General features: G+C 40.2%; 1 protein-coding gene across 1 annotated transcript; it reads left to right on the top strand.

Moving 5' to 3' along the window:
* Positions 1–3,762: 3,762 nt before the first annotated feature.
* On the top strand, positions 3,763–6,045 carry LOC126622163 (dimethylnonatriene synthase-like). Its single transcript, XM_050290828.1, has 2 exons — positions 3,763–4,801; positions 5,150–6,045. The coding sequence occupies exons 1-2, from the start codon at positions 3,815–3,817 to the stop codon at positions 5,780–5,782; spliced, it is 1,620 nt and encodes a 539-aa protein (XP_050146785.1). The 5' UTR covers positions 3,763–3,814; the 3' UTR covers positions 5,783–6,045.
* The last annotated feature ends 6,117 nt before the right edge of the window (positions 6,046–12,162 follow it).

The following is a 12,162-nucleotide window of genomic DNA, read 5'->3' on the forward strand; positions in this document are numbered from 1 at the left end:
GAAGAAAATATATGTATATAATATCTAATATACATTCATACCTTATACTCCATATCATATATTATGGGGTGTGCTATCCACACACCCATTTTTACTTCTCGCACACCCCTTGTTAATTTATATCCGTTGATCTTCTTCAATTCATCCGATAAGACGGCTGAAAACTAAAAAGGGGTGAGAGAAGTAAAAAGGGGTGTGTGGATATCACACCCCTATATTATATGTGTAAAAGTGCTCTTGTTTTGTTATTCAAACTGAAAAACCCCTTTCCTGCGTATCATGTATTAATATTTTTCTCATCACTTTGTCACTTTCCACTACTACACTTGTTGATGCACAAAACTGGAGGGGTCTTGGAACAACGTAAATCCGACCGTGAATCTGCAAGAAAGTAAAGAACACAAGATGTATCGTGGTTCACCCCAATGTTTGGGCTACATCCACACTGATATTGTATGTCTCTGTTTGTGAGAGGATTGTGAGGGAGAGAGAGCTTGAGGTTTGTGAGGGTGAGGAGGCCCTTTTATGGAATAAGAACTCCTCGCTTATTACATATTGGCCCCTTCATTTATTACATAATTACATTTGAGTCCCCCGATTATTTATACAAGATCTAAATACGGAGGCCCTAAGTATGGTACAAACAACACTAAAATTTTTGTAACATTGAAATTGTAATACATTATCATTCAAAATGGTCCCTATTATCGTTTGAGTATAAGACATACTATAATAAAATTTTCTTAGTTATTTTTCGGTTGCCCTCACTGGAAAAAATTACTAACTTCATCCCTACCCACCTTCTTCAAAGTATTGTCATTGTATTAGTTTTCACGTAATAATTCTTTTTTTTTTTGTGGTGTGGTTCATTGTATCAGTTTCCACGTGATAATTACTTTTTTGGGTGGTGGTGGTGGGGGTTTTTTGGGGAGACAAGGATTGTCTGCCTTTCTACTTCTGATGCCCTCTCGTACCCTCCTATTTGTGTGGTCACGGTTAAGGCACGTCAACATTTTATATTACTATTCATTTTTGTTTGATTATATAAAAAAAAACAATATAAAACATTAAAATGGTTTAACCGTAACAACACAAAACATAAGGGTAAAGAAAGACACCAGAAGTGGAAGAGCAGACAATCCTTATCCTTTTTGGGGTGGGGGCCTTCATCGGAGTATTGTCATTGTATCAGTTTCTAAGTAACAATTCCTGTTTTTTGGTGGTGGGAGTGTTTTGGTTTGGGGTGGGGGACCGCGGCAAAGCCTAACAAATCCAATCATGCATAAATATGTGGTCAATAATTTGGAACATATAACATCAGTCCCCCTTTTCTCCCACGTTGATCGTACTTGTACATATCCGCACGTCCTTGGTTTGCCAAACCAGTGAGGCTGAATAGGGATGGAGTTAGGTTTAAGTTACGTAAGCGGTCGATTGGGGTCGAACTTAAGTTAAAAAGAGATACTCTCACCGGAACACCTGTGGATGAGTTTCGTTTGCTTTCACTATTAATGTTAAATCTATATTTCTAAAAGCAAAACACATTAGGGTTCTTGGAATGTAATTTAAAAAAATACGGTCGGCCGGGCTGGGGCACTGTGAAACATTTACATGAATATAGTGCTTCATATGTAAAGGTAAACTCTGGCAGTTGAAATGAGAAAGAATCATTGGAAGGAAAAAAATAATAATAATAACAACAAAGAATGTTGTACACTAGTTTTCGTTAGGGATGGTAGTTTTAAACACGATATCTTAACATGACTTGAAATCCTCATACAATGGGTGGTGCTGTCCACGTCACTTTTTACCTCTCAAATCTTTTTTAATTTATTATTGTTGGATTGAATTAATTAAAGTAAATTTAAAAATAAAAATTAACAAAAAATATGAAAAAGATGAAAATAAATTCATGTATAGCATTACCTTAAATATAAAACCTGACTCGAAGCTAGCGTTACTCACGAGCTTTGGATTCATGCATGTGTCATATCATTCAACTAGCTACATTTCTTTTTTCGTAGGTAAGTGTCTATTGGACCTTTGTGCGAGGTTCATTTTCCTTCAATTTTGTATGTCCATTTGAAAAGTCAAATGAATGATCTATCAACCACCTGTCAGCTATATCCTACACACAATCTTACCACCTGTCAGCTCTCTTTCGCAACACCAGTCTTCTTGGAAAAAAATATTGTGGTTCATATATTAAAAAATATGGCAGTTGGATTAAGAAAGAATCATTAGAAGAAAAAAGTTAATAACGATAAAGAATGTTGTACGCTAGTTTTCGATAGGAGTGGTAGTTTCAAACACCCTTCTTAATTTAGGGTTTTCATGAATAAGAGAATATCAAATGATAAAAAATAATAAAAATTATATGAGAAGTGAAAATATGTTTGTGTATAACATTACCTTAAATATAAGGTTTAAATCGAAGCTAGCACCACTCATGATCTTTCGATTCATACGTGTGTCATATCGTTCGACTAGGTACAACATGTTGGGGCTAATAATTAATTATACTTATTTGTCTCTGAAATTAAAAGTTTGCAGCGTGACAAGCATAAAAAACTAGAAAAAACGTGAGGATAATGCATATTGATGAGTAGGGAGTAAACGCAAAAATATAAATAAAAGAGTTTACGCTACTTTTATGTGAAAGGTTATAGTTTGATTTTCGTCAAATGCGAATTTAAATCACAATATTGCTAGCTTATTGGTGAGGCTTAGCTAGTTCCCCACCACCTTAGTATAGATACTATGGTTTATTCAAAAAATAATAAATAAATAAATAAAAGAGATAGGCCATGTAACTCTTGTTTCTTAAACTTAAACTCATATCTTTAAACATCCAAATAAAACTCAAAATTAAAATTTGTTAACTTGTGGGAAATAAGTAATCTATTATTATAAATTATCTAAAATACCCTAATTATTTTAATTAATATCTCTACTAATTAATAAAATACTCATTGTCAACCAAAACTCTATGAAATTACCAGTTTAACCCTCTAATTAAAACAGAACATAAATAAGAAATATGGGGCATAAAGGTAATTTCACACAACCAAATTTTGCTGTTTTTTTTTTCAAACTTTCACCTACATGTAATCCTAACATATCTCTAATTAAAAAAATAAATTAAAAAAAAAAATAAATAAAAACTTCCTACTTCCACATTCTCTATCACTCTCTTCCTCTCTCCTTCTATTTCAAAAACAAAAATAAAATTTTTTTCTCACAAATTGTGTGTGGGCGTTTAAATTAAAGAATCTTATTTTTACAAAAAATAATGATGAATTTCGTTAAGTATTAACATGCATAATTTCAAAAAAATAAAATAAAATAAAATAAATCCTTCCCGTGAAATCATTATTTCCATCTAGCCTTCTTTTTAAAGCAATCTAACATTTTAAAATTCAAATAGTAATGCACTATTTGCGGGAGTGAAAAACTGTGTTATTTCAAGAGTTAACTATACAATTATAAATATATGATATGCAAATGTTTACCTATATAAATTATTTGCATGTATTATTATTTTATGTGCAAATAATTGACTTATAGTTTTGTGTAAAATATAAAATTATTTTGAATCAAATAACATTTATTATTTTTTACGTAAATCATTCATGAAACACGTGTGGATTTCAATTGCCAAGCACGATATTTGTACGAAACTCAATTTCCTTCAATTTTGTCTGTCCATTTGAACAGTCAAATGTATGACCTTCCTCAATCCTATAAATACACATCCCAAAATCTACCATATCCTACACACAATCTTACCACCATTCAGCTCTCTCTCACCACCATGGATTCGATCATTTCTCCATTCCAAATCATTCATACAATTTTAGCTTCTCTAATTCTCTATGGTGTCTTGAGGATCATAGCAATAGCAAACACTAAGAAGAACACCATCAACAAAAATACCACGTTGCCTAAAGTCCCTCAACCCTCGGGAGCATGGCCCTTCGTAGGTCACCTCCCTCTGCTACGTGGCGAAAACCCAGTTGCACTTATCCTCGGAGCCATGGCTGATCAACACGGACCCATCTACTCACTCAAGCTTGGCCAGCACGAACTGCTTCTTCTCAGCGCATGGGAACAAGTCCAAGAATTGTTCACAAAAAACGACAGAGTTTTCGCCACACGACCGAGTACAGCCGGCGGCAAGTACTTGGGTTACGACAATGCCATTTTCTCCCTCGCACCGTACGGAAGCTACTGGCGCGACGTTCGGAAACTTGCCACCCTGGAGCTTCTCTCGAGCCAAAGAGTTAAAACCCTAAGCCACATCAGAGCCTCAGAAGTCGGTTCCTTCATCAAAACTTTGCACTTACTTTGCACAAAGGATAATGTGGGTCCAAGTTCCACGTCATCGTCATCAGTGCATATGACTGAGTTATTAGAGCACTTGACGTTCAACATAAACGTGAAGTTGATCGCCGGGAAAAGATTCACGGCTGGCCAATATAACGAGAAAAACAGTGACGTTTGGCGTTTTGAAAGGGCATTAAAAGAGGCTTTGCATCTCTTTGGAGTTTTTGTCTGGTCGGATGCTATGCCATGTTTTGGGTGGCTGGACAGTTTGTTTGGTCACGTGAGTTCTATGAAGAAATGTTTTAAGGAATTGGACTACGTGCTTGAGAAATGGCTCGAAGAACATCAACAAAGAAGATTGGAAAGCAAGACTAATAGGGTGGAGAGTGACTTGATGGATGTTCTGATATCCAACTTTAAGGAGGATGAAATTTCTGGCCATTGCCGTGATAATGTCATCAAAGCAACAGCACTGGTAAGTTTATTTGGTGTAGTATACATATGGCACAAACTATATATTTGGCATGGTGTTATGAGTCCACTAGAATCTAACACACTTTCATATTTTAATACCTAACCATAAATACAAAATGATGCACCCAAATACACTATATATTACACTCAATTACACCTATATATTACACTTAATACAAGTGTGTTACATTTGACGACAAATGTAACCTAAGTGACAAATTATTCGATGTAACACATAATATATAGGTTATTTGTTAAACATAAATAAGGTTCAATTATATATATCATATCACCTGGGATTGGAAAAATTGGATTAATTTTGTTTTTTATTTTCCTTCCTTTTCTGCAGGTGCTAATGTTAACTGGCACAGAAAGCACTTCTGTGACACTAACATGGGCGATCTCCTTGCTCCTCAACCACCAAAAAGCCCTAAAATCTGCACAGGAAGAGTTGGACATCCATGTAGGAAGGGACCGATGGGTTCAAGAATCAGATCTCACAAACCTCAAATACCTCCAAGCCATTCTCAAGGAAACCCTACGCTTATACCCACCTGGCCCAGTCACAGGCCTCCGTGAGGCCATGGAGGACTGTCATCTCGGTGGCTACTTCGTCCCCAAAGGCACTCGTTTAATAGTCAACATTTGGAAGTTGCAGCGGGACCCACGCATGTGGGCCAACCCTTGTGAGTTTCAACCTGAGAGGTTCATGACCACCCATGCTGACGTGGATTTCAAAGGTCAATGTAATTTCGAGTACGTTCCGTTTAGTGCAGGTAGAAGGTCGTGCCCTGGTATGACACTAGGTTTGCATGTGGTGCAATTGGTTCTGGCTCGTTTGATTCAGGGATTTAACATGAACAGAGTTGGTGATGGGCCAGTGGATATGAAGGAAGGATTGGGACTTGCCCTGCCTAAAGCAAATCCGCTGGAGGTTTTGCTTACTCCACGCCTTCCTCTTCAGCTTTACCAACGCCTTTGAAGTACTTTGGGTTGATATCATGATGCGGGAGTGCATGGATTAGTCATTCAACTGAAGTAATAATGTGATTTGATGATTAGCAGCAGCAAGATTGAAGTATATATCATGAAGGCTGCGGGTCTGCTGTTCTGAAAATGGTGTCTTTTTTCACGTCTTCTCCTTCATTTTTTTACGCATGTCTTACCACTTAACTCTAACCTAAAGAGTTGAGCAATTTCCAATGCAGTCAATTATTTCATAATAAAACTTTAGCTTTTATCAAATACTACTTGATTGGGAGCAACAATATTCTTATTTTACATTCAATTAACCCTAATATTTTCACTAAGGCACTTATCCTACGATTATAGGAAATAGCAAGTGGCCATTTACCATAGTGGTGGAAATGAGTTGAGCTCTTACTAGACGGCATGAGTTCAAAACTCGTTAGTGGCTAATCTAATTTCTAATTCAACAAAATTTATCGTTTGATAAAAAAAATGTAGAAAATACAAATATTTAACATTTATAGAACCAATTGTTTGAGGCATGCTCCATTTTTAAGTTACTTTGGAAGGAAATGGAATCCTTACCTATAAGTTAACTGAAATATGTAACTAAATACCCTACGCACCCTAGGCTAACTCAAAGATATAGATGGAATGGGTTTACTATCACATGTCGTGATAAAAAACAACCTTATAACTTTATCTAATGAAAGGGGTTTGAACTTTAATGAAATGGTTTTGAGCTTTAATAAAAATGAAAACAAAAATTAATATAGTAAGAATGAAAAAAAAAAATGAAAAAGGAGTTGACGCATGACCAGCGCGTCCCTTCTCATACTCTCCTATTTTTGTGGTCACGGATCACGGTTAAGTCACGTCAACATTTTATAGGAAGGGAGAGGGAAGGGTAGACAATCCAGGTCCCCCCCTCGCTCGTATTCCCTCTCTTTATCCATACCATCGTATCTCTCTCATCTTTCACCTATCACCATCATATCTCTCTCCTCTTTCACACATCGCCATCATCTCTCTCCTTTTTTCACACATTACCATCATATTTTTCTCATCTTTCACCCATCATCGCCATCTCTCCATTTTGTCACACTCGTGTCACTCATTCCTCTCTTACCTTTTATTTTTTTATTTTTTATTATGTATATGTTGATCCTAAAAACTACCAAGCCTACGTGGCGCGCAGTCCGAGTAATCTATGAGCTAACTACGTCCTTCGGTTGAATGCGGGGCGTGCCAACTCGTCGGCTGAGTTCGGCCGAGGAGTAAAATGTGTTGATGTTGCGTTAGGTGCGTGGTTGACTTCTGCGTCTTGTGATTGCGACCGAGGAAGGAACACATCTCGGCCTCTTGGGTTCTTGAACCTGAAGACAAGGCTACTATTCTTACGAAGTTCACAAATCGCCATCGTCGGATTCGATTACAGTGATGGTATTCATCAGAGTAAACTCACGCCGAATCGACACCAAAGTGTAAAGGCACAAATACTCAAAGTGGATATAAATCTTAACAGTAAACGTGGTTTGACCTTGGAATGCCGAACTCTAAATCCCACTTGTGTGTATCTAATCATAAAATAAATCAGCGTGCAATGTGCCGAGCCCAATAAACTGTAACACCTCACTTCGACGAGAAGGCTAACGAGATGACCCTGACTAATAAGGATTCGGAAATCCTTCTCGACCGAGCCTTGGATAAATAACCAGTTGGCCTCGACGCAATGCTGTTTATCCAAACTGAAGGTCCTCCGTGGTCGGCTGATTCTACGGCAACAATGCTGTTTATCCCAACTGAAGATATTCGCCGGTTGCCTTCACAGTGCTGTTTGTCCAAACTGAAGATGTGTCGGCGAAAAGAGAAAAGAAAAAATCACAAGGTTGTTGAGAGAATTTGCACAGGGCAGTTGTGTGGTAAGTTGGAGAGATTTATTTCGATGTCTTCCCTCCCTATTTATAGCAGCCAACCTGTATTAAATCCCAATCACTCCCAGATTAAAATTCCTTCTCATGATCCAATTTTATCTCAGCTAATCATACTCCTACTAGGACTTCGAACATAACATCCTAATCCCGTCGAGACTCCCTTTCACAACAGGATTCGTCCACATTTCACTTTTCGATAGGATATGGCCAACTTTGACCGTGCGGCCCATCGGCCAAATATCTCCCAGTGACACCAGTACATGACTTCTGAGCCGAGAGAGAATCTAAACCTAGCCTATCCAACACTGGGCCGAGAAAGATCTAACTCGGCCCAAACAATATTTTTGGGCCCAAACATTACCCTCTCGCTTTTGAGGTCGTCAACCTATACTCCTTGGTTCGAGCCTCGACCTTGAAGAAGTGAAACCGACTCTCGGGAACTGCCACCAAGCGCACTTATGAGACGTGATCCCACAATCTCGATTTTCAAACCATCATGCTGCGTGTCAACCCCCTGGTTACCCTAACAGCCTTTAATCATGATACTTGAAACCATGTGACCGCCGAAACGTCTCTCTTGCATTAAAACCGCCGTAACACGCCATTGTGCGTCCTTAATCAGCGAAAACCTCGATCATCTCGCCTTGATTTTCTGAACCTATACAATGATTAGTATCTTTCCCGCTAGATTTTACCCTTGATTTTGAAAATCAACCGTTTAGCCTTCCGTTCCCAAATGCTTATAAATACCTAGATCTCTTCAATTCGTACCTTACGCTCTTTCAAACCTTTAAAATTTTCTTGACGTTATGTTTTCTTTTAAAAACCTTCAAAAATAGGAATTTTGACATTTTCATCTCAGAAATTTCTAACCTTTCCTCAATGGCCTCCTTTGTCTTACAACTCTTTTATGAGTGCAACAAGTGCAAGGATTTCATCGATCAGCACGCTGTCAAGACTCTGCGTTTCGAGGGTGAGTTAAACACTACTCACCAAGTTCTGGGCTCACTCTTCAAGGATACGTTGCCATCATCCATCACCAACCTGTTCAAAAAATACTGTTTGGTAGGTTTGCTGCAAGGATTTGATTGGTCGAAGTGGTGCCAAACAAAACCTCAAGGATCATTGCCTTCGCTTAATGCAAATTGGGTGGCCTGGGTCGTTCGGATGGAAAGGTTCTTCGGTGAAGAATGGAAAACTCTTGGTATCTACGACGCTATCAAGTTCTCGACCATGGAGATTGCAATGGATAAAGAGCTCCTTATGGCAGCTCTTAGTCTCTAGTGCTTGGCTACCAACACCCTGGTTATTCCATTCGGTCATATGACCCTTACCATCCTCGACATCTCGGCTATCATTGAGACTTCTCCTTCTGGCATCCCGGTTGATGCCACCCTTATTGGATGCCCCTCCAACCTTGACCTCAAGACATTATTTGACGATCGAGCTGTCGAGATGTTGAGCCAAGAAGGTCAAGAGCCTTAAAAAACCGATGTTCAGAAATTGCATAAGAATTTTCTGAACTACAACACCCTCATCTTCCACTTTGCTGGTCGAGGAAATACGAGTCTTCGAAAGGGGGAACACGAGGCCTTCCTGTTTTACTGGTACAATAAATTCATTTGTTGTACTAAGTCGAATAAATGCTTGGTCGAGAATATGCTGGTGGCGGAAACCCTAGCTAGTGGCCACTCTCTTGCGCTCATCCCCGCCATTCTTGCCAACCTCATTCGCTGCTTAGCAGAGGCGACCCTCAACAAAGTTGACCCATACCAGAATGGACCTCTCTGGGTGTTCCAACTCTGGCTGTAGGTTTACTTCTCCACGCTTTAGCCAGAAGTCTCCGACCTCCAGTTTACTGTAGCATTCGGCCTTCAATTGGCCTCCCGACCAGTGCCTCATCACCGAGCCAAATAAGTCTTCAAACACCTCTTCAGCCTGAATGTCCTTTCTAATGCCGAATTTTTAATATGTCATCGTCAAGAATATCCTCGCTCCACCAGGCTTCCCACATCGACTTGGAATGACAGCGAGGATGCCGCTTTTCATCAAAATTGGGGTCGTTCGTGCTAACTCGCGACCTTCCCCTTGGTTGTGATGCTCATTGAGCAAGTTGGGAAGTTTATCACCCCCACTTTGCCGCCTGGCAGCTTGGTTACCTCCAAGGTTGCCCATTGCCTTTACTTTCTTCTTGCTCCCTTTTGACCCGAGGACGCTTATCTGGTTCTTCAGAAAAGGAGTGTGGGGACGCCGAGAAATAATTTCAGGAACGATGTAGGAAATTTCGTCTTCAACCAAATTCTCCTGAATCTCTCGGCGTTGATATTTTCAGCGACTGGTGGGAAAAATATACGTATGACTTTTTTGGCACTTCGGTCGAGGAAGTAGTCAACAAAATTTTTGGTGACCGGCCCAAGAAATCCTCCGCCCCTCAATCTAAAGAGGCGCCCCAAGGTGTACCCCTGTTTCTACCTATATTTTTCTTTTAGACATTTGGGTAATTCTACTAACGGGACTTCACTTTCTTAGGTGGTCGAGTACTAAAACAGACGGACGTGGTCGCCCCGGCAGTGGTCAAGAAAAAACTGGCCCCTTCATCCAAGAAGATCAAAACCACCGTACAAAACCTGCTGAGCAAACGACTTCAATCGGTTACTGAGACGATAGGTGAAACTCCCCATCCTCCGAAATACGTCAAGAAATTGGCGAAGAAAGGAGCTCAGGAGATTCATGTTATCTTCAACCACACCACTGGGACGACCACCCTAAGTGCCTCTCCTCCTACTCTCGTTGCTCAAACTTCGGCGGATAATCGGCCTTCACCGGCTAGCCCGGCAACCCAAGCTCAACCAACACCTGAGGTCCCTAGGGTAGTGGTTGAGCTGGTTGTTGCACCCTTGGTTGACTTGGCTGCAGCTCCAGGGTCAACAGGAGTACCCGTTCTGGGGGCGACGACTCCTTCGCTTGGGAATGATCTCTCCAAGAATCCAAAGCATTCGATTGTCATCTTAGAAGAGGTACGATTATGCTGTCAAATCCTTTTGCTTATTCAGTAACAAACAATTATTAACATTTTTGTTTAGGATGATGAGAGCGACGAGACTCCGTTGGCGAGTCGCTCTCGACCAACCCAAGCTTCTCCCGTTGATCCTCCCCCGTGGTTGAGGTAGCCGATCAGGTTGATCCTCCGGCGATCGATCGCGGAAAGAAGCCTATGGTCGAGCCTGAAGTGACTTCAGAAACTCCAATTCACCCTCAGGGCCAAGACCTTGGCATCCCTCTTCAAAAAGTGACCTCAACTTTTGTAAGGCTCGATTACTTTCCATTGTCAACTAGTTATAACATGTCTGAACCGAGAAAATATTAAATGTCAGGTACCCAGTTATTCCTTTCATCGAAGATTTTATGCGCCGAAAGGTGTTATCTATATTTCCTGGCCAACTCAATGGCCATCGAACGTAGATAACCTTCATCAGCAGTGTGAATTAAAAAGTAGTCTAAAACATTGGGCTCAGCCATTAAGTTCTTTAGGTTCGAGCAATGAACCCGAAGACATGGCCGAAGTCTCATCTCGTCAGGTTTAAAATAAAAACCTTCTTGCTATATTCTTTTGTGATTTTCCTTGCGCTTAAAACTGTTTTCATGTGCAGCCTTCATGGGAAGTCGAGTTCGATGCTTTTCTTTCAAGCACTTCTGGAGCGGCTGGTCTTTCGGCAGCTACGACTGAACTTGCCGAATCAGCTACTTTTGTTCGGTTGCAAGAAGTTTTGTCTCTCTCCGCTTCACAAGTCTTCGAACGTAAAAGTCTTGATTTGTTGGGTGTATGCCTAAACGACCTTGGAAGTGATGGTCAATTGAGCGCCGGAGCTATCGTTTAGGCGTCATCTGCCTTGGAGCGAGTTCGGGAATCTTTCAGTATTTTCAAAAACGTTATTCGAGCTGACGATGACTTGAAAGCTGCAATGGCAGTTCGAGACGCTCTTCGTCCGAAGATCAACACTTTAAAGGTGAAAAAGGAGGCCCTGGCTGACCTCAACCGTTAAATAGCTGAACTGGAAAAACGAAGGTCGGCCATTGTTTCTGATCTTGCGAGGGACTTTGAGTTGGGCTGCAAATCTTGTTTAACCGAATACGCGACAAACGCGAAGCGAGTCGAGTAGCTGAAGATGGACAAGAAGTACTGGCAGGCTGAGGTTATAATGGGCGAGGTGAGGTGGTTGGAGCTGAAGGCCCTCCTTGGAACTCTTCTTCCTTCATCACCCTTGAATTGTTTGACTGTAAACCGACTTATCAATTAAATGAAACAAGCTTTTATTCTTGCATCTCCCATGTGACTGGGTAATATTTTTTTACGAACTTTCCATTGATTGGCAACTTATGAATAATACTGGTTCGATCTCTAAGGTGGTACGCCCCATTACTGAGAACTTTATGGACGACAAACGGTCCTTCCCAATTT

The sequence above is a fragment of the Malus sylvestris genome, chromosome 5 (assembly GCF_916048215.2).
Source record: "Malus sylvestris chromosome 5, drMalSylv7.2, whole genome shotgun sequence".
NCBI classification, from domain to species: Eukaryota; Viridiplantae; Streptophyta; class Magnoliopsida; order Rosales; family Rosaceae; genus Malus; species Malus sylvestris.

Bases quoted from the DNA above. Each gene is read 5' to 3' on its own strand.
- LOC126622163 (XM_050290828.1), top strand. From the start codon at position 3,815: ATGGATTCGATCATTTCTCCATTCCAAATCATTCATACAATTTTAGCT. The intron at 4,802-5,149 runs GTAAGTTTATTT...CCTTTTCTGCAG, and splicing joins TCATCAAAGCAACAGCACTG to GTGCTAATGTTAACTGGCAC.